This window comes from Periophthalmus magnuspinnatus, chromosome 1, assembly GCF_009829125.3.
Source record: "Periophthalmus magnuspinnatus isolate fPerMag1 chromosome 1, fPerMag1.2.pri, whole genome shotgun sequence".
In the NCBI taxonomy this organism is placed as follows: domain Eukaryota; kingdom Metazoa; phylum Chordata; class Actinopteri; order Gobiiformes; family Gobiidae; genus Periophthalmus; species Periophthalmus magnuspinnatus.
Window position 1 is genome coordinate 18786610 of NC_047126.1, and position 27307 is coordinate 18813916.

At 37.0% G+C, this 27307-nt stretch overlaps 1 protein-coding gene across 1 annotated transcript in view; it reads left to right on the forward strand.

Annotated features, from left to right (window-relative positions):
• The window catches only part of lcor (ligand dependent nuclear receptor corepressor), an 86729-nt gene that overhangs the window by 30117 nt on the left and 29305 nt on the right, over positions 1 to 27307 (forward strand). The window contains exons 2-3 of the mRNA XM_033990003.2: positions 20678 to 20743; positions 26232 to 26311. Of these exons, the coding sequence (XP_033845894.1) occupies positions 20678 to 20743; positions 26232 to 26311 (146 nt within the window). The remainder of the gene's footprint in view (positions 1 to 20677; positions 20744 to 26231; positions 26312 to 27307) is intronic.

Here is a 27307-nt window from a genome sequence, read left to right on the forward strand (position 1 = left end):
AGTCGGAGGGAGAGGAAATAGACAAGGAGAGAAAGGGTTAAAGAGCAAAAAAGAGAGAACAAGGAGAGATAAAGAGGATAAACAGAGAGAGAGAAAAGATGGGGAGAGGAGAGAACGTGAGGAAGAGAGAAAGAGGAAAGAGGGAGACAGGAAAGAGGAAGAAAGGAACACAGAAAAAGAAGGGAGAAAGTACTAAGAGGTAGAAAGAGCATGAAAGAGAGGGGATGTAGTAAGGATGTAGGTTTAATATCTGAAATCCCCCTTAAACAAACACACACTATATTAAAGTGGCCAATAAGTAGGAGTTTATGAAATCGCCATACGCCATTTCAAAACAACTAATAAGGTTTTATATGGGAAAAATATTACAGCCTCCAGGATTCCCCAGCTAGTACTTTCTTATTTTTACATCTTTTTTGGTCAGCAGTACCTAGGTAAAGGATTACTGGGCAAACTCCATAAAGAAAGATGTTTTCTTATTATTAATTATGACAAACTCTTGTTGTTTATGACCAGTCTTGTGTCTAGTGTTCTTCGTGTCTCGCGCCCATCCTTAAATTAAACGTATTTCGTAACCCTAATCATCTTCCCCTTCACCTTGTGCTTATCAACCCCCTGACGTCTCCTCCGCTCGCCCCTTCCCCCATGTGTCGTAGCCTCCTGTCTCCTAGCTGCCCGCGGTGGCTGTGACTTTTAATGGAAGTGAAATATAGGTCAAGTGGGTAGCAGTGGAGATTGTTTAGGTCGATCAGCAAATGGACCAAGTTTGAAAACGTTTTGAAAAAAGTAGCAGATTGTTGGTTTTTCAAGCGCGAGCCGGGATCAGGGTCAGAGTTTGTTTAATCTGTAACACATCTGTTTTTCTCCAGCTTCAAATGTCTATCCAGGATTTTAACTGTGTTCAGTGTTTTATCCTCAACGCTGCCTCCTGGACCTTGAAGTGATGTGGATTGTTTGTTTTAAAGGCACTATGTAACTTTTCTGGTGGATGGTGGAGATGTTATTGCTTTGCCCGGAATGTTTCACTGTATAGCATTGGAATTTTATCTATCTTTTTGGAGAAAGCAAGTGAGTAAGAGCTACAAGAAGCGCAATAAAGCTAATGAAGCATGTTTACACAATCGCAATCACATTTTGCAATTATTATTATAAATTTTTTTTATTATGTTCTTTATTTAACCAGGGTTAGGGATTGGAATCTCATTTTCCACAAAGTCCATGGCCCCGCCCCTCTTGCTGTGAGGCGAGAGTGCTAACTGCTGTGCCATGCCTTTTGTAAATTATTTTTGAAGAATGAAGTGAAGAGTAAATTTACTTCAGTTTGTGGATCTCGCTATATATTCAACAGATCTCAGTTTTTGGCTGCAACATCAAAATCAATGTAGGATTTTGATATCTGAAAAACATGGTTTAAATTGGTCTCAGTCGATGTGGCCTTAAACAGTCCACACCCAAAAATGTTGATTCTCTTCCGACATTTTCTGTAACAGTAACACAATGTATGTTTCTAATAAGCTATACAGACCAGTATAGATGCTAGTATAGGCTTTAAAGCTCAGAGGGTTTCAGATGTGTTTTGTTTCTTGTGGAGCTCGAGTGTTTTGGATCTTATCAGTGCTGGGGATTGTGCAGCTGAAACAAAAGGCCGTGATGATTGTGAGAGCTTTTTCCCATCGTCGATCCTCATCATAAATGCTTTTCCGGTCACAAGTTTGACACTTTGAGAAGGAGCCATGAAATCTCCATTTAGACCATCATGTTTTTCTCATGTACAGAACAAGAGGACAATCTGCATTCAAATGTACAATACGACAATGTGTTTATTTATCCTTTGTGTGTGAATTGATTGGGTGGACAAAGACAGTCGCAAGTGCATTCTGAAATGGAGTGAAAACAAGTACTCACTGGTTTTCTCTAAAATACAAATGTTTGCTCAAATGTGCTTTAAAACATGAAACGTTCATTTCACACAGATTGTAGTAGTCCAAAGATATTTTTCACTTACCTTAGACATTCTGAGCATCCTAATGATTCACCATGGTGAGTTTATAAACGCTTTTCACAACTTTCAAAGACCAGAGCCAAGCTTTGCCATCACGGTAAAGCCAATGTAGCCAACCGAGGTGAACGATATGATGAAAAGCACTTTGAATTACTTTGTGTACGAATTGTGCTATACAAATAATTGTATAGCACAATTCTATAATTGTGCTATACAAATAAACTTGCCTTGCCCAGCCATGAAGGAGGCAAGATTAGTTGCTGGTGGCTGCCTCCGTGTATTGAACAGAGTGTGGAAGAGAGAACCCGAGTGAGCAGGAACGGCTCTATTTATGTGTTGTCCCAGGTTCAAGAAGTACGGGGACCTTTAATGGTGCACCAATGAACAATATGTTTTAAGTTAATTCTCTTAATTTATGATTTAAGTGAAAATATCCCATCTAAGATTTTCAGTGCAGTAAATGAGTGAAATTGAACTTATCAGTATAGTTACAGTGGCTTAAAAAAATCCTAGGAAAATCAATGAATATATCCAAAACCACACACCAAATTTACATCTTTTGTACAACTTACACAAAATATTATTAACGAAAGGTAACTATTTTTTCTCCTTCCATTCAAATATACAATGCTGCATTTTGTACACTGTCCTATCAGTTCTGTGGATTTTAATTTAAAGCAACACTTCTCATTTTTTCCATTAAAGATGCTGAGAATGTAAAAAGCTCAATCCTCCTCCTTGATGAGTTCATATTACTGTGGCCATTTACTGTTTTCCTGTTTGATCTGAGTTGGCTCATTTGTGCAGAGAAAACCCTTTTTGCTACACACTTTCCAATTGTGTATTTTTCTTTTCTTGAGAAAATAATTGCAATGGTCCAATCCGAGCGCAGTAATTACGGTCTAAGTATGAAGCTCTGAGGCTGCTCTGGGAAGGTAGCCAACAACAACTAAAAGGGTTTTCTGCTTTCTGATTCTAACGAGGAGATTGAGGGACACTTTATTGACAGAAGTTAATGCAACATTTGATTGATGTGTTAAAAGGAAGGAAAAAAGGAAAAAAAATAGAACTAGGATATGGCGTATTCAATTTCAGTCAAGATTAGCTATAGGTATTTAAAGCTTCAGCATGTAACTTTTTAGCCATAAAAAAGATTAAAATAAAAAGCATTTCTTTTCTTTTTGGTTGTTTTTATTGCACTGAAAAACATGCATCCTTATTATGAGTGGGCTTACATCTCTTATTTGGCCTGGTAGAGGCTCCTCCCCCTGCTTGTTTCCACGGAAATGTTGTTCCTTTGGCTATAAACCTCCGCAGTATGGCATAAAACATATCTATCTTCATGTAGAATGTTCTAAAGTATGGTTTTAACTTTCTATTTGCATGGAATTGTGACCACATGAATAAATAACTACACAAAAGTTCATTTTTAAAAGAAAACAAGTTATGTAGTTGTTTCTTCCTGGTTCTCATCCAACAACATTTCTGACTGGCTTAAATTGTCTGTCCCTGGCATTGCTTCCTTCTGGTTCTCATAAAACACCTTTAAATGTATATTCAATATGTTTCACTCTCCTCATTAATAGCTGCTTTTACAATACACAGTGTGGAGTAAAAGAAAACACAAGTCAGTTAAAAGTTATTTAACTGTTGTTTGGATAGTTAATCATTTAATTATGTTGCCCTATAGAACATTTTTAGTAAGTTTATAACACAGTTAAATGCACTTTTACTGCATTTTTTTTTCTTGTTTGCTTTTCCCTTGTATCAAAACCCATTGATTTTTTTGTGTTAATCTCGTCTCCATCCCTGCGCTCCGGTAAACAGTCCGACCCTGCTCTAATCATTATTAATTAAGGCAAATTGCGGACGCCATAATAGTTTTCTCTCGCTGGTCTTTAACAAACAAACTGCGATGTCGTTACTGTTTCCACGGAGACAAACCAGCTCACTTGGCTCTGTTTTTTTTTTTTTTTTTTCCTTTACAATTCCTATGAGGCTGCACTGTTTCTGAAGAAATAGAGTGAAAAGTGTGGTAATTCCAAATTGATTGATTGTTATTCATGTTAGCCCTACATTATTCTAAGCGCACTCTATAATTTTACTGTATTAGACTGTATTTTATTCTTCATTGACAGAATTCTTGAGGTTCTGGGTTTTCTTTTCAGGTACTGTCATAGACTGTATAAAGAAGTGGACTAAGGAAGCCAAGTTCCATATTTGGAATTTCAACCACGAGTATCATTGCAACCAAAGCCCCAATCCGGAGCAAGGCTGTTGAAGGTAACGCCCCTTCCCGCCCGCATTGTTGGTTTAGCACGGAGTGGTCACTTAGCAACGCTGTCAATTAAACCCGTTGCTAAAGGTAGCGGGAGCGACCTTGAGGAAAGAAGGCACCCGATTTGTCTGTTATTAATGTTCATATCTTGATTTACAGACAAAATAGCAAAATTAAAATACCAGGATCATGTAGAGCGGGTTAATATGAACATTTTAAAACCACAATGACGAGCCTGACAGCAGCAGTTACAGAGAGGGACAACAATTTCTGATTACAAAGTGAGTCAGAATCGATGGAGCGCCTATGATCACTTCCTGTTTGGAACTTGGCAGCTAGCAGGTTAGCTTTGTCCATTTATATATACAGTCTATGGGCACTGTGAGGCAAGCGTATTTGAAATTTGAGTTTGTGTCCTCAATAGCTAATGTCATTCTACATTAAATGGTTTATTGCAATAAACGAGTACTTGAACTATGTCTGTAGGAATAAAATAGCTTCAAACATGAATGGATTGTTCCATCTTAGCCTTTCATAATGTTGTTGGTTTTGTCCTTGAGCAACACACTGAGCCCACCTTCCTCTATAGTAGCAAGTTGCTTGTTTGAGTGAACTTGTGAATGAAGGTTAAGTGTTTCAGGTTTGTACAAGAAAATAGTATGGTATTTAGCTATTACCTGAATGTATGTGGGCTATGTGTCACCCTAGAGGCTCGCTTCCTTTGGTTTATAAATATATAGTCTTTTATTGCCACTTTGTGTGATTGAATCAATTTAAAAGCCTTATGTCAAAAATATTCATGCCCCAGTACAGATAAGTCTGCTGCGTCAGATAATCAGGAAGTGTGCGTTAGCATGCTAGTTGTTGTAAAAGCGTTTATAAATTCATTGCGATGAATAATTAGGATGTCAGAATGCATTAGGTAAGTGAGAAATATCCACTGGAAACCATTTTAAAATGAACAAGTTTTGTTTTTCAGATTTAAAAAAAAGTCAAAATCAAGTACAGTGGTTACAGTGCACTCTGTTACTTTTCTGGTGGAATGTCCCACAGTATGTCATTTTAACATAAAGGCTTCATGCAAATAAATAAAATCTACAAATAAATCTACTGGGCTACAGTGCACCTATTATGCACAAAGACTTTTAACCATGTTATAGTTGTTTCCCTTTCTTGTTTACCCTCTTGATGTTGTATTTAGTATGGTTCATGCATATTTGTCTTCTCTTACTCCTGCATTCAAGACGTTCTTGCTCCAATCAACCTCCGTTTCACCGCCACCGCTATGCACCCGCTTCTTCTCCAATTTTATTTTCTTAATCAATGATACATGTAGGATTCAGCAGCGTCGCTTAGTCATTTTGGTACAAATGAAAATAACTCTGCTACTCTCTAGTGTGGTCTGCAGTTATCCACAGGAGGTGCCAACAACTGCGCGGATCTTTGATGTGATGACGTTTACAGCGAAGTCACCTCCCATTTGTCACCACAGTTTTCTAACACTGAAGTCAGTGTGCTTGTTTCTTTTGTTAAGTCATTTTTAGATCAATATTCCGATTTAAGATGTCCAAATTATAATGGGTGCCTTAGACTGTAGCTATGTAGCAGACTGAAGCACGGTATGTTTTCGTTAAGATGGAAAAAAGATGCATTGCTCATGGACACAAACACAGCATAAGATAGTGGCCAGTCTCTAACCACCAACCTTCCAATGGTAAGAAGCTAATTCAGTTTTGAACTCTGTTGTAGACTCTTAAACGTTCTTGTTATCCACCAAATTGAATACTGAAAAATCAGTTAACTAACTCGCTTACAAAACTCCTACATCCTATTTAAAGTCGCCATTCATTTCACTGACCTTCAGTGCAGTGAAAGCCCCATACAGGCAGGAACATGTGCCTTAGAAACATATGGCACTTCAACTTGAATGAACCAAAGATACTGAACACTTGGAAATAAGGTAATCAAAATGAAACCGGTTCTTTGAAAGTAGCACAATGTCGGATAAAATTATCAGTTTTTTCTCATCTCAGGTACCTTTTTAACATTGACCCTTCCTTTAGTTTAACTATAAACATGTTGGATTTTTATGTTTTTTTATATCTATAATATCTCTTCATATTTTCTATGAAATGAATGCTTTTTATGCGAAATGTCCTTCAAAATATGATTTCCGTTTCAATTTTATTTTGTCTTATTAAAAACAGATGATGATGACTTAATTGATATTTAGTCATAAAACGTAGCCAGATTTCTTCCTCTAAAGTTTGAAATGTGCTCCAGACCACATGTTTGTACTGACAGAGGATTTGCTGTTCATCTCTTAACTGAACAGGTCCAGCTCCTCTAGACGCCAGTCTGCCGTAAATCTCCATCTTAAAGCCACTAACCACTCCTTTGAAGATAGTGCGGTACAGAATTTAGCCATAGAAAACAAATGGTTTGAGAGGGGAGTTAAAGAGGCAATTTTTGTAAAAAAAAATAAAAATAAAAAAAGCAGTGTCCACCAGCAATCTGACCAGAACTGAAGAAGAAGGATGAGCAGTGAAACGTCTTCATTCCTACAACTTCTTTGTCCAGTTGACAGATTTAACTTTTGGCTTTTACTAATACTGAAAAGATGCAAGCTGATGACTGACCATTTGAAATTACTTTATCTATGCTGCACAACTGCACAGTTCTATAATGTTTATAAAACTTCCTTAAAGTAAAAAAAAAGAAAGAAAAAGATTTAAACTCATCAGCTACTATTGCTTGGATTCAGTTTGAAAGATAATCTTGGAAACCAATTACATGCAGCATTGTCAAATCCAATATACTTCAGGAGCTTCTAGAGGATTTTATGATCGACTGAATCAAAACAATAGTTAAAACACAATCTTGTTTGTCATCAGGGGCTGTGAAAATGTCATTTCAAACTTTTGTGGTTGCAGTGACAGTACTATGCCCTTTTCTGAAACCCCATTTATAACACTTCAAAACGGAGCATTTAAATAAATTGTAACTTGATTTGCGACTAACTTTTGTAAAACTTTTTGTAAGACAAGGTCATTTAGATATTTGGCCAGAAGTTATTTATATTTTTTGTTGTCCCACCTTTATGTAAAGGCACATGTGCTGTTTTCCATTATTCTTGTATAATTGATAAATTAAAAATGTGTAATAAATTGAATTAAATATGGGGCAGATACTACTAGATGTTTTGGATCAAAGTCATAAGCTCCCGTGGACTTGGATGTAGATTTTCTCACTGTCACCTCCGAGTCCAGGAGCTGCTCACGAGACTCTGGCTCTGGGTTTGAGTCAGTGAGGAGATGTGGTTCTCTAGTTCTGTCATTCTCGCTTCCAAGAGTAGACAGCTGTCACAGAGCGTCAAGCCGGAGAGTGACAGCATACTGTACACCAAGTTCAACACCACCAATCAGATGTAAAGAATTGTTTTATGAACTTTAAATGGATATGATCACATTTGTTTTAAAAATTCAAAACTTACATTAAAGGGCTCTGAAAAGGAGCCCACTGCATTGAGATGACTTGAGATAGATTGACAAACTCTACACTTCACCAGGAGGTATGTGTTTGACACACAATGTAGAAATCCTTATTTACAATTTAAGTAGCATCATAGTATAAGAATATTTACGCCACCTCTGTATTTCTTGAGCTTGTAACTTTGATTTTCTGATCAAGGGATTTTTGAGTAAAAATACCCTATAGCGTTAAGGCGTTTTCGTCACTGTGCTCGGAACGTGGAAGCTAATCTAGCTAATACTTAAATAAAACTAATCTTTAATCAGCCTTAATGAAGCATATTTTTAGAATTCCAAAGCTAGTGTAATTTTGACTTGTTTTGCAGCCCTGTTTAGGTTTTGGTGCTGAGCTTCTGTAATAGGATTTGTGGAGAAAATCTGACAAACCAAAGTTGACAGTCCGATTGGAGCCTGCTCAAATCTGCTTCAGTCACAGCTGTTTGGGTTCTGACATACATTACGATCTTTCTGTACAAAGAAAACATAAACAATGTGTAGACTTGTCAATGATAAATCATGTTGGGAATGATTACGTAGAAAGACCATATCTTTCATTGTTTTCAAAAAGTTATTTTAAATTGTGAAAGTCCTGGTTTACTGTCTAAGCTAAGATTAGTTCTGATGAAAAAGCCTTGTTCATTCCTGGTATGGGAATTTTTGGATCTTGCTTGGTTTAGTTTTAGGTCTGTCCTGGTTCTAGTTTTGGTTTGTTCTGGTTGTTTCCTTTGATTCTTGTTTAGTCCTGATTAAATGACTTGCTGAAAGTGGTTCAAGTAGCTGCTCCAGTAGAGATAGATGAGATGAAAATGAGACCGCTGTGTGCTGTCTGCATCTTATTATGAACTGTTTTATTGTCCGAGAATCAGGAAGTGTGCTGTTAGCATGCTGATTGTTGTTAGCAATTCTAGTCTGGTCTCTGAGATTGGTCAAAAGTGCTTAAAAACTCATTGTGGCAATAACTTTGTAGATTGGTTTGTCATGTTTTAAGACTGTAAAAATACAGTCTTAAAACATGACAAACCTGGTACAGTGCTGGTACAGCTCCTTTAATTATCTGTCTACTATTATTTAAGTAACAGAACAACCAAACCCTTTAATAATTGCCTTTTCACTGTTCTTATTGTTGATAATTGTATGTTCGACATCCTAATACCACCCCCCAGGGGAGCAATTAGATTTTGGCGTGTTTTCAGATCCTCACATGCACTGGAATGGTGCCTCGCCTGGCTGCTGTTTGCTGTCTAAATGATGTCTTAATTGGCAGAAACTAAAAGAGTAGCTCATTGCCAGAGGTGTGCTGTAATTAGGGACGTCCCGATCCGATACTGGTATTGGCCACCAATCTAGGCATTTTTAGAATATTGGCTTGGATGGAGTTTAGTGAATAGATGGACAAATGGGGTGGAGGGGCAGAGACAAATGCTTGTTTACATATGTTAAATAGTCATGTGCTTCAGGCACATTCAATAATATGGTGAAAAAATACTGCCTTTAGAAAGGGAGAGATGAAACATCAGATAATATCTCTAACTGTCTTCTGAAGCTGCGGTGCTGCGGAGGAGTTTAAACCATTATTTTACAAAAAAAATGCTATCGGATCAAGAGCCAAAATAACTGGATCAAGACCTAACCGTAATGATCTGATAATCGCTCCCCACCTGTTTCTCTTATTGAGCTTTAATTATTTTCATTTTGAGTCTTGTTAGTGCTCCGTTCCCACGCCTCCCTCTCCACAGCTCTGTCAAACAGCAGCAAGTGTTAGACCTAAATTAGTCTTTCTTTCATTTTTTCATTGTGGAATCTAATTGTTGCATTGTATTGTAATTTTCCCTTTTGGAAGTCAATGAAGCAAAGTGTTTTAGACAGGGCACAATTTGCCCAACAATTTGCCCAAAAAGCAGAAAGGGGATTTTTTTCTTCATATTTAAACATTTATTTAGACAATTAGGTTATTAAATGTGGTTGCAAAACCACCATGACCATAAGGCCACCTCTCGAGCTCCATCTGTGCACTTATCATATGTAAATAGCTGATAATAGTCAATGAATCATCAGCACCGGTGCCACGGTCCACGTTCAGTACTCTGAGGAGTAACCGTTTGCATCTCTCCATTTGTGTGTATGTGCGGCACCCCAGCTCTGAGCGACATAAGCACACAGACGCATGTGAAGAGAAGAATGCGTGAATATGCTCCAGCACTCATGAAGCGATTAAAGCAGGGCCAATGGTGACGATGCCTCTAAAAGGACAGGTTGGCAGTTGCTCCTAAAGAAGCCCCAGTAGAGGAGAGCTTGTGCTTCTAAAAAAGCTCCACCAGAGGAGAGCTCGTGTGGGGCCCACAGGTCGTTGGCCTGTGTGTGCAGCGTAAGTGGCACAGACATGGCTGATGATCATCACTGCAGTGATGATCATTGGCGACTATACAAAGTTTGAGCTGCAAATGAAGTGTTACATTTGGGACACAGTGTGTACCTAGTCATTTTGTTTTATCCCCCCAAAGAATAAAACTATAATAAAAAAAAATAAAAATAAAAGTGCGAGGGATAGAAAAAACATTAGCAGAGACAGGGACAGACAAACCCCCATCCACCCTAGCAAATTGCAGTCTGGTTTTATACATCACTTTTTTTCTTTCTTTTTTTTTTTTTTTTTTTTTTTTTTTTTTTTACAGTTTTGCAAATGCATAAAGAATGATGGCTCGCATGAAGTGTTTTAGCCACTTGGAAAAAATTATATTGAGTTTATTATTTCATATGGGTGACAAAGGTTGCAAGCTGGACTCCTGATCTGATTTAGTACTTACTGTCATTGTGTTTTTGAGCACAGTCACACTCACACCCACTTGCTTGTGGCTATTTAGGTTGGAAGGGCAAAAACACTGTAAAAAACTCCTAGTTCAAGATTAGGATTATTAACAAGTCCATCGCTTGGACAGCTCATGTTAAATGTTTTGTAGATAAAAGTTCCAGATTGAGATGGACATGTACAGAGGAGGGACAGTGAATACTTGGAGGGAGGATGTTACAGAGACCAAAATTATTCCAGATTTTCACAAGGGATGCACATTGTAATTGAACAGAATCCTACCTTTGAAACATATCTCAAATCTAATCCATACTTGTTTCAAAATTGTGCAGTCCTTATTCTTACCTATTGCTTTATTCTCTCTTCTTTTATTGCACAAAGTGTGGTGTAAGCCTAGTTGAGCAATGCAGGTGTCACGGACAGGAAGCCGCTTGGATGCAGCGCTCTGCTGTTTCCTGCTTTAGGCTCTAATGAAATAATGAGATAATGAGGAAGTAATTGGACTGATTCTGCTCCTATCACCATGACGTCAGGAGCAGAAAACTCACTTCTCCTCAGAGTTTAAACTTCTACTGCAAAGAATCAGCTGCCATTTTAATTGTGTGAGACAGACAATCAGAGCTGATGTTAACATTGTTTTAAGAAGGTTCGAGGAAGTTCAGATCTTATCCACTGTTGAAAGGTTTGCATTGTTGCCATAGCAATTTAAAACCAAATATTGTGCCTTTTTAAAAGTACTCAAAAACCTAAAAAAAAAGTTGAGAGCTAGGCTAGGTGTTCCCAATCTGTAGTTGTCAGTATCCATCAGTAGAGTATTAGGTCTAGTTTCTGGTTTAGTCCTGGTTAATCCTGGTTTAGTCCTGATTTGTGCAGCTTTTGATCTTGATTTTTGTTTTTTAGTCCTAGTTTAGTTCTCGTTTAGTACTGGCTGAGTCCTAGTTTAGTCCTAGTTTAGTCCTGATTAGTACAGCTCTGGATTTTGTTCTGCAGTTGTCATTATCTATCAGTGTCACTTCAGACCTGGATTAGTTCTTGGCTATACATGTTTTAGTCCTGGTTTTGTCCAAGTTTAGTCTTGGTTTAGTTCTGGTTTAGTCCTGGTTTAATGCAGCTCCTTTGGTAAGTTTCCAGTCTAACCTAATATGTTTGTGTTATATGAATAGCCTCATAATTATTAGATTATTACTTTTGTCTCTGGGAATTAAACATTATACAATTTCCATATTTTTCCTATATAATTGATTTACTGATCTGTCTCCATTACTACAATAAATTCCCACATTATCACATGAAACAACTTGGTAATTTCTGAACTACATTGCCCTAAATGTGCTGTGATATTTTTGCATTTACACTTTCTATCCAACCCATAGGACTGGCCCGCCCACTGTTACCCATGATGCCGTGCAGTATAGCGTTATGCAGCCCAAATTGTGCCCCCGGAGAACATGTACATTTGCATTAGCCGTCATCTTCTGTACGCTTCATTTGAGCTGCTATGGATTCAAACCATCACTCCGCGTTTGATGTTAGGGCTCGACGAAGCGGCCAATCAGAACGCTCGACCTAGTTACCACCCCCTTCGCTTCCTGGAATACGCTCCGAGTCAAAGAGTGGCTTATGAGACCAAAAATCCATCACATGCAACGTAAATCAAGCCAGATATGTTAAGGAGTTTTGAGATGGTGTATCCATGGTAACAAGGATAGAAAAAGCTCTCATAGGAATAAGAAGTAATATTGATTTTAAGTAGAAACATTTGTTGATTTGTTGAAAGCATCATTCATTTTTTTCATATTTTAAGTATATATATATATATATATATATATATATATATATATATATATATATATATATATATATATATATATATATATATATATATATATATATATATATATATATATTATTTATTTTTTTTTACTTATTGATAACTTCTTTTCTATTAATTCTATATGTTCATAATTGCACTAAATTGAAACTGGGACAAAACCTGGAACTAAACCAGGACTGGAACAGGACTAAACCAAGTTTACATTTGGACTAAACTGAACTGGAATCCTAGATATTTTCATTGTATTGTGAGAACTTATTTTCCTCCATTCTCTTTATTTCATATGGCAACGACAAAAAACTAAATAAAAGATAATATCCTGAAAAATATAGATTATCCATTTTCTCCATGGATAAGGTGCTATACATTGTTGTAATAGAATCGAATCATCCAATCAGATAGCAGGATGTAGTTTCCGCCCCTCATTCACTTCCCTGTTTGATTTCAAAGAAAGAAGAGAAAGAGAGAAGACTAAAATACACATTAAATCCCACTTAGACAATAACGATGAGAGTTTGAATGGTCTGAGTCACTCATCATGGAGAGAAAAGAGAGAGGGAAGAGAGAGTTAGAAAAAAAGACGGGGAAGAGAAGGAGGGTGTGGAGAAAGAGGGAGGAGAGAGAAAGGGATCCATCTACATGCATCTATCTCGACTTTGAAACTTTTTGTACCATGGATCACCCCTGGACAAATGAGGGATTGAATACATTGTTTAAATTATGTTAGTTCCTTCTGTACAGTCCAAAGTAAACCTGTATAGAGAGAATAGATTTTAACATGGTGTATTAAGCATGTTTGGTGATTCTTTGGCTCGTGTGGTCACAGAGGCAAAAACTTGGGGTTGGGAGGAGTTCGGGGAGGCCCTGGAGATAGACAGAATGTTGTGATGTCGTCTGAAACCCACATAGATGCTGGAGATTGACAGTTCTATATAAAAATCAAAACCGAATTTGTCCCGGAAATAAAAATATGCAAATTCTGTTCTGTTAAAACATCAGTGACACTTTTAATCATGTTTATCCGACAATATTTTGGCAAGAAGTTTATGAAGTTGATATGCCATCACTCAAACCGTTTTAAATTTGAAACTAATCAAATAGTTTATTACAGAAAGTCTATGGTAGATGGTGGTTAGGGTTAATGTGAGTGTATATTATCATGTGCCTTGCTATACTCTCGTAGAATACATGTTACTATAGTGTCTACATACTTGGATATAGGAAGCTCCCATGATTCTGCTGTTTAAGTAACTGTACTCATTTGGTTGTTTTTTTCTGGTGTGCTGTCTGTTACTATTATGCAGTGTTTTTTATCGTCCGTGAACCAGGAAGTACCGCTGGTGCACTGTTAATCCAATAGCAAAACAAGGACTAATTGGTGTAAGGATTTGAATTTGATCACTGAAATATTACTAAATCAAGCCTAAAACATGTTGTGAAGTAAAATCAGGACAAAACCAGGACTTAAACACTACTATCAGAAGACCAAAGACCAAATCTATATGTATCTAAGTTGAAAGTTTGAATCAGAAAGTTGCACTGATGTAGCATGAGCAGTACCGGTACAACATTTTGAGAAACAGTGCTTACATTCAATTCATTCAGACACATTTCACTTGTGTCTAATGCATTTGCTTTGCCATATTTTTTATAACATTATTCAGCCCATTGTGGTATAGTCCTCACTGGTAGGATCCCATCTCTCTCGCTCTCTTCTCTTTGTATTGACTTTATTAATGCACTCGCCAGAGGTGCCGCCAACTTTTAGTAAACAAGCTTTTATTCTTGTATTTGTTCTTTCAAAGAGCGCCAGTGCCACGGAAAACACAACACTGTTTTCACTCTATCCTGCCCAGAAGAAAGATGCAGACGGTATCTTTGATGCTTTAGTTCACTTTCCTGTCTTATTTTAAATCACTAAAATGTCCAAAATGTGTCACAGGCTTTGCTAAGATTGGAATTAGACAGTTGGTTTGAATGGATCTTTTAATGCCTTTTGTCATTTTACAGAAGTAGTTTTGATTAAAAAGAGAAAAAAAATTGAAACGTATTGTAATTATAGAAGGTCGCAACACGCCACTGCAGCATTTGCATGAAAACCCTTAAGACGAAGGACTTGTGTGAATAAACTCATTGTTATTGGAAAAAAGCAGGTAGACAAGGTAAAAAATAGATTTGCATTGTTAGCATATTTATAATGGGGAATCATCTAACGATTCTTTCTAAATACAAATAGTGTAAAGGTTAGCATGTTGATTGAAGGCTTTTAAAAGACAGTATTTTCAAATGAACTGTAATATTGCAGAAAATCAGAAATTGATTGTTCTTTTTTGACATTTTGACTGAATAATGCCGTTGTAAATGTGAGTCTGTATAGTCCAGATAATGATTAGGATTGCTAGTATAACTGTGCCTATATATACACAATGGTTGTACAGTGTGGTTTGGTAGCTTGTTAGGATATTACCCTCTAACCTGAAGGTTGCTGGTCCAGTTACATCATGGGGACAGAAATCAGCATGGATTTAACATTCGGATATGGCTTAAAACCGGTTACTTTTGGTGTTAAAGGTTAGGCAAGTAGTGACTATATAGTTAAGGCTAGGATCAACAGGATCAGGGGAATATAATGCCCACAAAAACCATGGGAACTCGACGTATGTGTGATTTCTGCCTTTCTCCACCAACTCAACTCAAAACCAAACTCAAACCAAGTATTGAGTATTTAAAAGTAAGTGGTAAATGTAATATAGAAGAAAAATAGGGCTTGTCCATGTGAGTAGATGCAAGTTTGTTCATGGCACATTTGTAGATGTAAAATCCCCTTTAAATGTGCGTTATGCTTCAGTGACAGGGAGCTTTATAATGTGAAGAGAATAGATTAAAGCCACACTGTCTCTGAGCTGAGGATCATGTGACTTTATCATGCACAGAAATGCCTTCAAAACATGGTCTAAAATGCATTTTCAATTTTCACAGTCATTTGCAAATTAGTATTCCATTGTGAAGCAGTGCAACAACTTCAATTCAGATGCAAAATTAGGATAAATATTTATGACAGCTATTATCCGGTTACTATAATTCACTAGATTTTTGATAAATTGAACTTCCAGAGTAAATGTACAAACCTTGTACCTTGCGATTGAGAATAATGCTTGCCATGTATAATTGTACTTCAGTCAGCACATGCGTCCTAGTGCATAGCTGCCTCACCTTTGCCTCTTTATAGCAAACACGCATAACAGCACAGCTAGCTTTAAACTTTCATTAATCAAGTTTGTATTCATCCCACATACTTTGTACACATTTTTACCACTCCTTCCACTACTGCTAGGGCTGTAGTCTACCAAAGAAATTCTTGTTCAGCTAAAGACATATCCTGCTGATAGATTGGTCGACTAAAAAGTTGGCGTGGGAAAATCTCTGAAAACTATTACGACTCTCTGTATCTGACCCAAACTGTACTCACAAGACTCCACCTGCAGGGGGAGTTCAAGCAAAACAGCTATGCAATGTATTACGAATGCATGTACAGTATACTTTAAATATAAATACCTAAAAATACGAAATGTACTAACTCACTCCTAGTGTTGTCCCATATAAATAAATAAAATAAGTTTCCTTATACAGATTTCTTTTCACTAAGATAACATCGACCAACCATACGACTAAAGGTATACAGCCCTAACTACTGCTATGACTGTGTCCACTGTGTTGTCTGCCATGTTGTCCCATTGTGTCCAGCCTTGTCTCACTTCCTGTCTCACTTCCTGTCCCTTTGAAGCCTGTTAGACTTAATGAGGTATTGATTTGATCAGGCCCAGCTCTTCAGAGGCTCCTGCTCAATTATTAATACTCTGCTCTGGACTATATTTAGAGCAGAGCAGTTTGGTTTGTGGCTTTCTCTGAGTGTCATTAAGAATTTTAAAGAAATTTGTGCTCAAAATTTTATATGTTTGCAATAAGTGAGAAAAAAAATTTAGTGGAGTTTTATCTTTGAGAATAGACTCGACTGACAAAGGATTAGCTGTAGACCTTTCCATTAAAACTACTTAAGCTGATGATTTGAAAATAAAGTTGCATCCCTCGGTTGTCCAGGTAACTTCCAGAGTGGTCCATAGGCATATAGGGTAGCTTAATATCAATAACTGCTCAAATGAGTGTCTAGTTTTAGCATTAATTAGTATCTGATGTAATGTGATAACTGATTTTGTGATACTTTTAACAGCCCTGTTTTGAAGTAACACCAGTCATAATACACGTGTCTCCATAACTGGCAGTGCAGATGTTGAAAGTGCTGTTTTTCCCCTCTCTGATTTGAATGCATTTTTGAGCAGCTCGGAGACACGCGGCGCTCTGTGCCATTGGGACGTTGTGTGTTTTTCCAACACATTTATTTTGTGTTGTGTCCGTGGATTTCCCTGAGCTTGTGTCGGGAAGAAAAGCAGATAAGGAGGCTCTGATCAGGGTTTAAAGACAGACTACAGCACTGTGGAGAATGGATCTTATATTTGAACTGCATATTCTAGCTTCTATATTACTTATATCCAGTCTACACTACTCTTAATGCTATTACTGTGCACTTACACTAGGGCGGGATGAGTTTGGAAAAAAAAAAAAAGAAAAAAGAAAAACAATAAATTAAAGTATTGTAATTGCGGTGTATGTTTAACATGTAGGATCCTGTCCTGTTCAGAGAGCACATTGTAAACGTCTCCATGAGCATTAACATTTGAGAGAAGACAAATATAAACTGATAAGCACAAGAATCCAATGCTTTTCAGAACATGTTTGTAGAGGTGTAAACTACAGGTACAAGAATATTTATCTATAAAAACGAAGACATTTTGTTCTTTCTTGTTGTTTTATTATAATTGCAGCCTTTGTGATTCAGTTGCAATACACTGTACCTTATTATTATTAATAATAATAATGCATGTGTTTTATACAGTGCTTCTCCACATGCTCAACGTCGCTTTACATTTTCATGCAATATCCATTCCCTCACTCCGAACTCGGTGGTGGTAAGCTACTATGGTAGCTACAGCTGCCCTGGGGCAGACTGATGGAAGTGAGGCAATTTGCACCATCGTCCCCTCTGAACACCACCACACTTGTGCACACACCACTTTCATACTAGGCAATGTGGGTAAAGTGTCTTGCCTAAGGACACCACAGCTACTGGCGCCCCACTGGGACATCTGGAATTCCCTGTGGTCTTCCAAGTACTAACCAGGCCCTGCCTTGCTTAGCTACAGAGATCTGACAAGATCAGGCTTTGACAGGGAGATGTGGCCACACTGACGTGAAACAGAACTTTCTGAATGAAAACTCAAATAAAGTTATGAGACTTGTGCTGCGTATTACTGTATTCTATTCCGATAAGTTGCATAATTGATGTAAAGCATAGACCAGAATATACTCATTACATATATATATATATATATATTATTTTTGGAGTTATGATTATTACATCCACCTTAATATAGGCCAAATATATTAACTATAATGTACCAAAAGCCAATATGTACTAGTTGTATTATTCCATGTTTGAGATTTCCAGATAGCAATTCTGTGGTCTATTATCCCTTTGTATTTTCAATCAAAAGATTCTTGCACACTAAACCTAAAAGGCTGCTGTATATCGCCTGTGCAGAAACTCAGCTGAGCTGGAGCAACGTGGAGGAAAAAAATCTTTGAAGCTTCTTATTTTTGATTATCAAAGGAGTCTTTGTAGGCCGCATGAATTTTGCATGTTTAGGTTTAAGGCAACTTTGTAGTGTGTGGGGGCAAAAATTCGTATTGTATATTCCTATATGCATTTCCAATGCGCTAATTTGTGAGAAAAAAACATTGGTTGGCTGCCAAAACACGTGAATGAATCAATGACAGGGTTAAATCTATACGTAGAGATGTAATAACCAAATTAAAACAGGAGCTATTGTGAAGCCAGGCACGGGTTGCACGGGCTGACGTGAACCTTGCACATGACTGGACTTTGAGGTTTTTAAGGAATAACTGGATTTAATTTGTTTTTGGATCAGAGCCAGAGTAGAGTGAGGATAATGAGGCCTAATACATATATGTGTGTGTGCGTGTGCGTGTGTAGTGAGAGAGAGGGAATGAGAAGATTGGTTGAAATCCAGTAGCTGTTGTTGTTGCTACATAAATAAATGAGCTGTGCAGAATGAGGGGCAAAATACAGGCTTTCCACAAACAGTAAACAAGCAAAAAAGTTAATGAAATTCTGAAAGCTGTTTATTCAATGAGATGCAATGAGTACTGTGCATTGTGTACCTGTGACTATAGAAGAGCTGCATAATATATGGCCAACTTCATATTATGGCAGTACCAACTGATGGTGGCTTTATATATATATATATTATATATATATGTGTGTGTGTGTGGGGGGGGGGGGGGGGGGGGGGGGGGGTGAGTGTGTGTGTGTGTTTTAATTTAAGTCAAGTTATCTGATCCAGTCTTCTGCTTCTGGTTTTGTTATGTTTAGTCCTGGGTTAGTGCCGGTTTAGACCTACTTCATTCAAATGTTTTTAATTCTTCGTTCATGTGGTTCTTGAGTTCTCTGTAAAGACTTTGGTATGACTTCCTGACGTCACCTGTTATGTTGAGGTGGACCAAAATCAGCTGATTTGTTCATTCGTCTTATACATTTTCCAAATATAAACTAAATTTATGGGTTTAGTAAGTTGCCCATTCCCCATCATAAGAACAGCGGATCTGCGCAAGAAAAATCCCACAGTCCAACTGCTTCATTAATTGGCGATTCTTACTGGTTAGCTCTATTAAAACTCTTAATGAGTGGACTCAAAGACATCAAAATCCTTTCCAAGATAAAAGCATATGAATGCAAACAAGTTGGAACCCTGTCATCTTGTCTCGGATGAGATGAGATTCCCGAAGACCACTCGAGCGCAGCATTAATGTGCTTTATCCAGATTAGGATGCGGCATCACACCTCAACTAACGGCTTTCACTTTTAAAATTATACAACTACATGGCTCTGGTTTACTTTTTAAATATCATTTTGTTGACTTTGGAGTTGCTGCCAGTGCTTGATGACAAATAAGATGGTGGATTTTGTTATTAATTCATGTTTTTCTTTGTACATTTCAATAATTAAATTGATTTATTCATAGGTTTCAGTTTCCTGTTATTTTTAATATAGATATAACAGTTTGTTTTAAAATGTCAACCACTATGGCAACAGTCCCACCTTTTTCATTATTCTGAAACCAATTAAAAAACAAATAATTAATAAAACTCAACATAATCTCCACATATCTGTTGTAGACTTGCTCTTGGACACACCTTGCTCTATGGCTGCCCTCTGAGCTGTTTTTTTTAACCTCTTTGTTTGGATAATGAATGTAGTGGAGGAATACTGTGTGTTTTTGGGGGATGGGTCCAATGATATTTATGTTTCGCTGTATGTGGTTACCAGGCAACAGCAGCGCGGTGTTTACAGTTAATATGGAGAGAGTGACACGAGATGTGATAAAGCTGCATTTGGCTCAAACTGTGCTTAAACAAGTGTAACAAGAGTCTGCAGGGTTTGTGTGGCTCATATTGTGCAGATATAGTCATTAGCACAGCTTAGCACATGTAGCATCAAAATCAGTGCATATTCTTCATTATTGTCTGCATTATTTCATTCATAATACTATGCTCTTTTCCTTTTTTAAATAGGTATATTGTAACTTTCTGCACGGTGATGTTATAACTTTGCCCATCTTACAGGTATAGACAGATATTTTTGACGAATAAAACACCCGTGATTAAATAAATGCAAGAGAGATTAGTTTAATGCCATAGTGTAGAACATTCTAAACATAGCAACAACATATCCCCAGAGACAGGCAGATGGCAGATTCCTAACAGGCCTTCCTCTCCCCAGGGAAGACCCAGGACACCCTGAAGGGACTATGTCTCTCGGTAGGCCTGGGAACACCTTGGGGTTCCACCGGAGGAGCTGAAGGAAGTGTCTGGGGTAAAGGAAATCTGGGCGTCCCTGCTTAGACTGCTGCCCCCGTGACAAATGATAAATATTTTAGTGCTAGACCTTGGTTCATTTCTCTATTTGGACAATATTTTATGGTGACAAGTCCATTGCCTTTAACATTATATTGGCACTCCAAGCCCTCTTTCCGTCATTTGTGACTCCTTTAGAACATTATATTTATGATTTTCCTTTTTCTTGTTTTTGCAGGATTTGAAAGCATCTTGGAAGGTTTGTTTGGGCCTGGACTAGTCAAAGACATCACTCTTTTTCAAGGTAAGTGATATCAAGATCATTCTAAAACTATTCAGGAATGGTCCAGTTTTGATGGGATTTTCCAATATTGATACTTTTTCAAATTTTCTAGTTTTGATACAAGTCTTAGTATCGACTCCAGCCAGGTAACGGGAGGTGTATAGGTTATAGTTAAAGAGACACTGATGAAGAGGAGGAGAAGCAGAGGTCTACATGTAGCTGTAATGGCAGAATGATAGAGTGAAGTGAGAGTGTATTTTAGATTTTCAGATACCACTGTAGATAAATGGATAATGTTGTTTTGGAGATACAGAATGCAATATTACTGTTCCATATTGTCAGTAATAAAAATGTAATATTATGAAATGGTAGCTGATCAATTAAAAAAACAAAAAAACAAGTGTGATCTTTGAAACAAGCCAAGGTTAAGGTGATATTTCTGTACTGTCTTGTCCAAAATATAGCCTAAAAATCATCATTGGGATAATCAAAATGAATATCAAATTGTAATTTTTTGTGAATATTGCCCACCCAGAGCTGATAGTGGCAGACAGGAACCAGGAGTTGAAAACTAGTGAAACTGAATGAGTTGGTTTTAGAAAAGACAATGTACTAGATTAGTTTAGATGGAGCAGAGCGTTCACTGAATTGCTATAATTTTACCATTGAAGCGGTAAAATTGACTACTTAAACCATTAACTAAGTAACCATTCTTATTATGAACTATATTATGTGGTACAAGTGAGTCTCCCTGTGTCTTCTGCAGAGAAAGGAGGTCAGCACAGCGTCCCCAGTCATGTGACCCCCTCCCCCAACAACTTAAGGCATTTTTAGAATATTTCTGGATCACGGGCGTCATTTTCACTCATGCATTACATATGTATACATGCTCCTATAGAGACACGCAGGCACATACAATATAATGCATGTTTGGGTTTTCTACTGAGGATTGTACAGCACTGTAAAAAATATGAATTAGATGACTGAATGGTCCTGTAAGGAAAATGAGTTAAATTGTGAGTTAACAGATTTTTGGAGTTATGATTAATAACTTGTAAACAGTAGCATCATCTCATTTCTTTCTGTTCATGGTCCCTTGAATTATTTAATCAGATCTGCAGTTTGTCTGTGTTTGCATATCATGTAAATAGCTGACATATGGTAGAGTAGACAATAGTAGAGTTGACATGTAAAGTTGTCCTGACAAACTGTATGGAGCGCAACAGTCCAGCCCACTTTGAATTTCCCATTTAAATTACTTTGTTTTAGGAAAAGAAAAAGAAAAAAAAAATTAAGTGCTAACAATTTCCTCAAATTTTGACTAAATGTTTTTTAAACTAATGCAGTTGAAGAAAGTATGTGTCTTGTATGTGCGCTCATTAGTTACCCACACAACATTTAAATAAATAATAAAATGTTTTCCAATATCCAAGTTATGTTCTGATTTCAACCAATTTTTTTCCTGGTTATGGCAACAAGTATCTCCTGCTTAAATCCAGCTTTCGTCCTCCTGATCCATAGTTTTCTAGTATTAGTACTGCCAAAAAATGCATAATGATGAAGAAAAAAATAAATCGCACTCTACTATAAGTCACATTGTTTTACAAAATCCGAGACCAAGAACAGAGATTTTATCTTTAAAGGCAAGTTATAAGAATAAAATAGAGAACAACAGGCTGAACAGCAGCACAGCACTCTAACATAACACATTTATATTTATTCAGCTACATGAAGCATAGACAGAACTGAATAGGTGTCTGATATGTTAATGTAAGATATTAACAAATCAGATAACTAAAGCATAAAAAACAAGCTAACAAGTTTACTCTTGATCTCACTCCAAATCAATAAATCCATTGAATTCTTCATCCTCGTTGTTGCTTCTGAACAACTCCGCCTGCTTCAGAAATAGATGAAGCGATGTGAAATTATATATTTTAATAAGTTCACATATAAGTCGCATCTGAGTACAAGTCGCACCCCCAGCCAAAAAAAAAAAAAAAAAAAGTGTGACTTATAGTCCAGAAAATATGGTCGTTAGTTTGGGTTAAGTTCTGGTTTAGTGAAGGTTAAGAGATGCACTTTAATGCAGAGTAGCTTGTTCTCTACGTTTGGATTAGCCCATTGTCCATGTTTGGATCTTGAATTTATCATGATGTAATACTTGTTGTGTAGAAGTCTCTTCTCTTGAATTACTTACCCCTGTAACATAACAATGGGAGAACACTGGCTGGTTGATGGTTTGATCCCAGCTTCTTCTGTTTAAGAGCCCTTGAGTAAGAAGCTAACACACCTCACACATGACAACAGTGCCTGAGTGTGAGGGTGAAAGAACACTTGATGTTAAGTGCTTCAAGTGGCTTATGGGTAATGAGAAACAGGTGCTTGACCACTACATCCAAAAAGGTACCACACAACAGGAAGTAGTACACGTTAAAATTGGGTTTGTATTTAGAGCAGTAAAAATTTGAGTGTCAACCTAAGAAAATATAATTATAGGTCAATTATTATGTATGTGTAAATTATGTTTTTTCATAGTACAGATTTTGAGACAGATGTGTAAAACTGAGCCAAAATTGAGTAAAGTTTGCAACAAGTCTACTCTTTGTGAATTAAAATATGAATTGGCTTCTGTCTGGGAGAGCATCGGACATACATTGATTTAGTGAAGCAACCACTTGGTCTCTGCAATTTTACCACTGTTGGCCAAATAATAGTTAATGAAAAAACAGAGGTCTTAAATTCCAAGTGCTTTTGTCTTCATATCAATTATGTGTGTCTAAAAATGTGTAATAATATTAGCGGCGAGAGAGGAGCTAAGTGCAAACACCTCGTAGTGGTAATGAAAATGTGACAGTGGTACCAACCAACTTTGACCAGAATGTGAAAAAATTAAGTGTGTGAAGAAAACACTTTGTAGTTAAAATATGAACATCAGATTTATATAATTATCTAATGGTCATCCAAACACTGGCTGCAGAATTTCTACCACACTTTTAAACCTGGGCTGTGAGGGAATTACAGACCTGTAGGACCAGTATCACACAGTTTATGATGGTTTGAGAGAGTGAGGCACATGCACAATATTAGAACATATTATAATACTCATTTAGGAAAGAAAAAGTCAACATTTTCAAGTCTGTGTTGGGAGTTGGTTTCTGAACTGTCAGACTTTACCTCGAAATGTCTGAATGAAAACTACACAAGTTTTTTTGCATTGTTATCTTTAGTGTTTCTGTGTCTATAGAATCTCTCCATATTGTGATTCCTGTGTGCTCAGTTTTGTCCTTTGTGTCTTTAGACTTTGGTGAGAGTCTGCAGTACTTAGACAGATTATAAAGTATGTGAGAGAGTGTTACAGTTGCAATCTACTATTTGGTTTGCTGTAGTGGTGTCTTTATTGGTTAAAAGTTTCATGCTGTAAGCCGCCAAACGGTGAGCTTCTGACACACATGGAGTCTACGGAGGAAGCTGACCACGTGCGAAGGTAAAGCAAGCATTTTATACACAAAGAAGTGGGGAGAGTATGCAGATTAAAGACGACCTATTGTGCTCGAGTTTGCTATACAGCTATAGTCTATTACACCTGTGGATCATTATTTTATAATTTGGACATTTTAAATTGCAATATTCATCTAAAACGTTGGAGCCCAATGGAAGCTGACATCACCACAGCAAAGAATCAGCACCTCTCATGGATAGCTGCAGATCAGATTAGCAAGCAGAAGATTTTTCTTCATTTGTACCAAAATGATACACGGCATTGCTGAATCCTGCACATATCACCAATCAGTGATTAACTTGCACAAATCACTCCAAATACAATTTTGGATGAGTAAATGGTGAGGGGAAACAACTATACCATGGTTAAGCTCTAAAAAGTCGATTTTGCATAATAGGTCTGCTTTAACATTTGGTGGGTGTAATTTCACTGTAACAACAAAGCATCCTCATAAACCCCCTGCTGGTAAAACAGAGGTTATTGTTTCAAAGGATGATCATATCAGGTACAGTTGAGATAATAGAAAAGGACAGCGGTGGGCACAAACACCCCAGGAGCCTTTGATGGTATCATGTGTAACATCTTTCACTATAAAACACATCGTATGAATTCAGGCTCATATCATACCATAATTAATTATAAATAATCATGACTAAAACCAGAGAATAATTATTTTTCTTTTTACAAAAAATTTGACTTTAGTGTCAAAGCAATTGAAAAATCTGTAAGAGAAAACTAGGACTAATTTGGGACTTAAATATATATAAAATTGTTCTAAATTGGACAAAAGTAGATCCAGCTCGAGAATAAACTATCTAAAGTGTTACTAAAACAGGACTAGAGGAGGTCTTAACCAGGACTATTATGTCAAATCCTTCCACATAGTCTTCAGTGACATAATCTTCCTCTGTGAAAAGTGAAAGCTTTTTGCAGTTGACTGTATCACATTGTCACAGTAATGGGTGACATACAGGGGCTGGTCTTTGTTGTGTCGCTGCGACCAAAGACAGAAGATGAAGGCTATTCTACAGATACATTAAGCTTTTTCACTCTATTCAGTCTATGGGAGGTTGTATTGTGAACTGGTAACTAGGACATTGTGGAAAACAAAGCCAAACATGAGCGTAAAGGTTCTAGGTTGAATTCCTGAACTGTTCAACCTTTTGTGTTTTTTAGAACAAGTACTTCCTCTGATGTATTAGATTTTATTGTACAACTAGAGATTGTCCAGTATTTTGTTTAGGCCAACCACGTGACTGAAGGAAAAAACACTGCTCACAATATGGCCTTTGTTACAGGTTTACAGGACTGTCTGAGATCAGTGTATACATATCATTTTTCTTATATGCAGAGCCATGCATAAAATGAATGCACATTAGTGGTTCAAGAGCCAAACCTAATGCACAGAAACATGTTTGTTTGCAAAGAAATGTGGTTTCCCTTCCCATCTCCTGACAATCTCTTCAGTACAAAATATAATCTCCTTAAAATCTCAGCTCCGCCTCGAGCCAAATTAGACCCCCTGTAGGGCCATGTTCGGTCAGCTCTGGTATAGACAATAATTGCGATAAGAGTCATTTTATGCCATACAAGTTGAGGAAAATTGTCAACCATCCAATTTTGGGACATTCAAGTCACATTCACAACCAAACATAAATTCCTTTTCAATGTAGTCTGTTATAAAAAATGTTTTTAAAAAGGCTGGGTATAAAGTCTTAGTTCTGCATTTGTTGTTTAAGTTTATGGTACATTCAAATGTTATGCGATATTTGAATCTCAAAACACTTACAGACCCTTTATAGCACATTTCCAGTGGACTGCTATGTTATTGTCTGAATATTATCTTTTACTTGCATTGTCTTGTGCTCATTTATGTGTTTACTTTGGTCGACCTTGTTGTTAAAGTGCTCTAGATATAAATCTGTATTGGACTGGATTGTGTTGAAAGTTGTTGCACATTCTCTATATGTTTATGTGAGTTTTAATGGTGTATGTTGTTTGTTTTAGATTGCGAGCCCGAGGAGGTGGCTGACTGGTCCCTGGATGAAAACTGTCTCTTCTGCTGCCTGAGACCAGACAAAGTCAAGGTAACACACACACACGCACATACTAATCATCTGAAAAAAAGAAAAGTTCTGAGTGAAAAGAGTAAGAGTAATGGTATCATGATATTGTAATCATTGTATTTTTCTGTGTTTGACACATACAGTATTTCAGCTCCATGTATTTGCTTTGTGCATAATGTCACAGCATGGTGAAGTATTTTGTCACTTCACTAAAAGGCCACATTTTTGTGCTATTTATTTGTTTTCAGTACCAATACTTGTTTTGATACTAGTATTCATTTGCATCTATTAGCATGTGGCTATAAAATTTTGTGACTAAAGTGACTTTAGTCTTAGTAGAAACCCCATGTATCTTAATTCAAATATAAACCTTGTAATTTCATGAACAAGCAATTTACATCCTATGACATTTTCACAGTCAGATCTGAAGATGATGAATACTTAAAGCCTACATTCTTTGTTTTGTTAGGTGACTATTTTTGCTTCTCTTTGTTTCTTCTACCCTCCTCCTCCTCTTGCTTCTTTTTGCTTCTTCTTTGCTTGTTATTTCTTTGAGCTCTGACCCTGAAACAGCGCCTCTTAATGACTGTGAGGTGCATATAAAAAAAACCTGACGTGGTGTGAATTAGCCTCAACATCCCCCATTCTCCAATGCTTATCTCCGATTGGTCCAAAGGCACTCAATAGGTGTGTTTAAGATTCTGAACTCCTCGCCTGTATCATGCAGGTAAATTGGACTCGAATGCAACACAAAGTATACAGTCAAACTTCTTAGTCTCAGTAAATACAACAAAAAGTGTCCTTCAAACAGGTTATTCTTAATAACAAATCAGGCAATAAAAAACTGAGTAATGTTTGTCTTATTTAATATCAACTAAAATATCTTCCACTTTAGGGATTCAATATGGGAAACAGGTTGGGAAAATAAACTCAGTAACAGGTCCCTCAAACAGGGATAAATGCAGATTCAGAAATACAGTACGACAGTATTTCAAATACAGAGCTTGATTGTCTCTC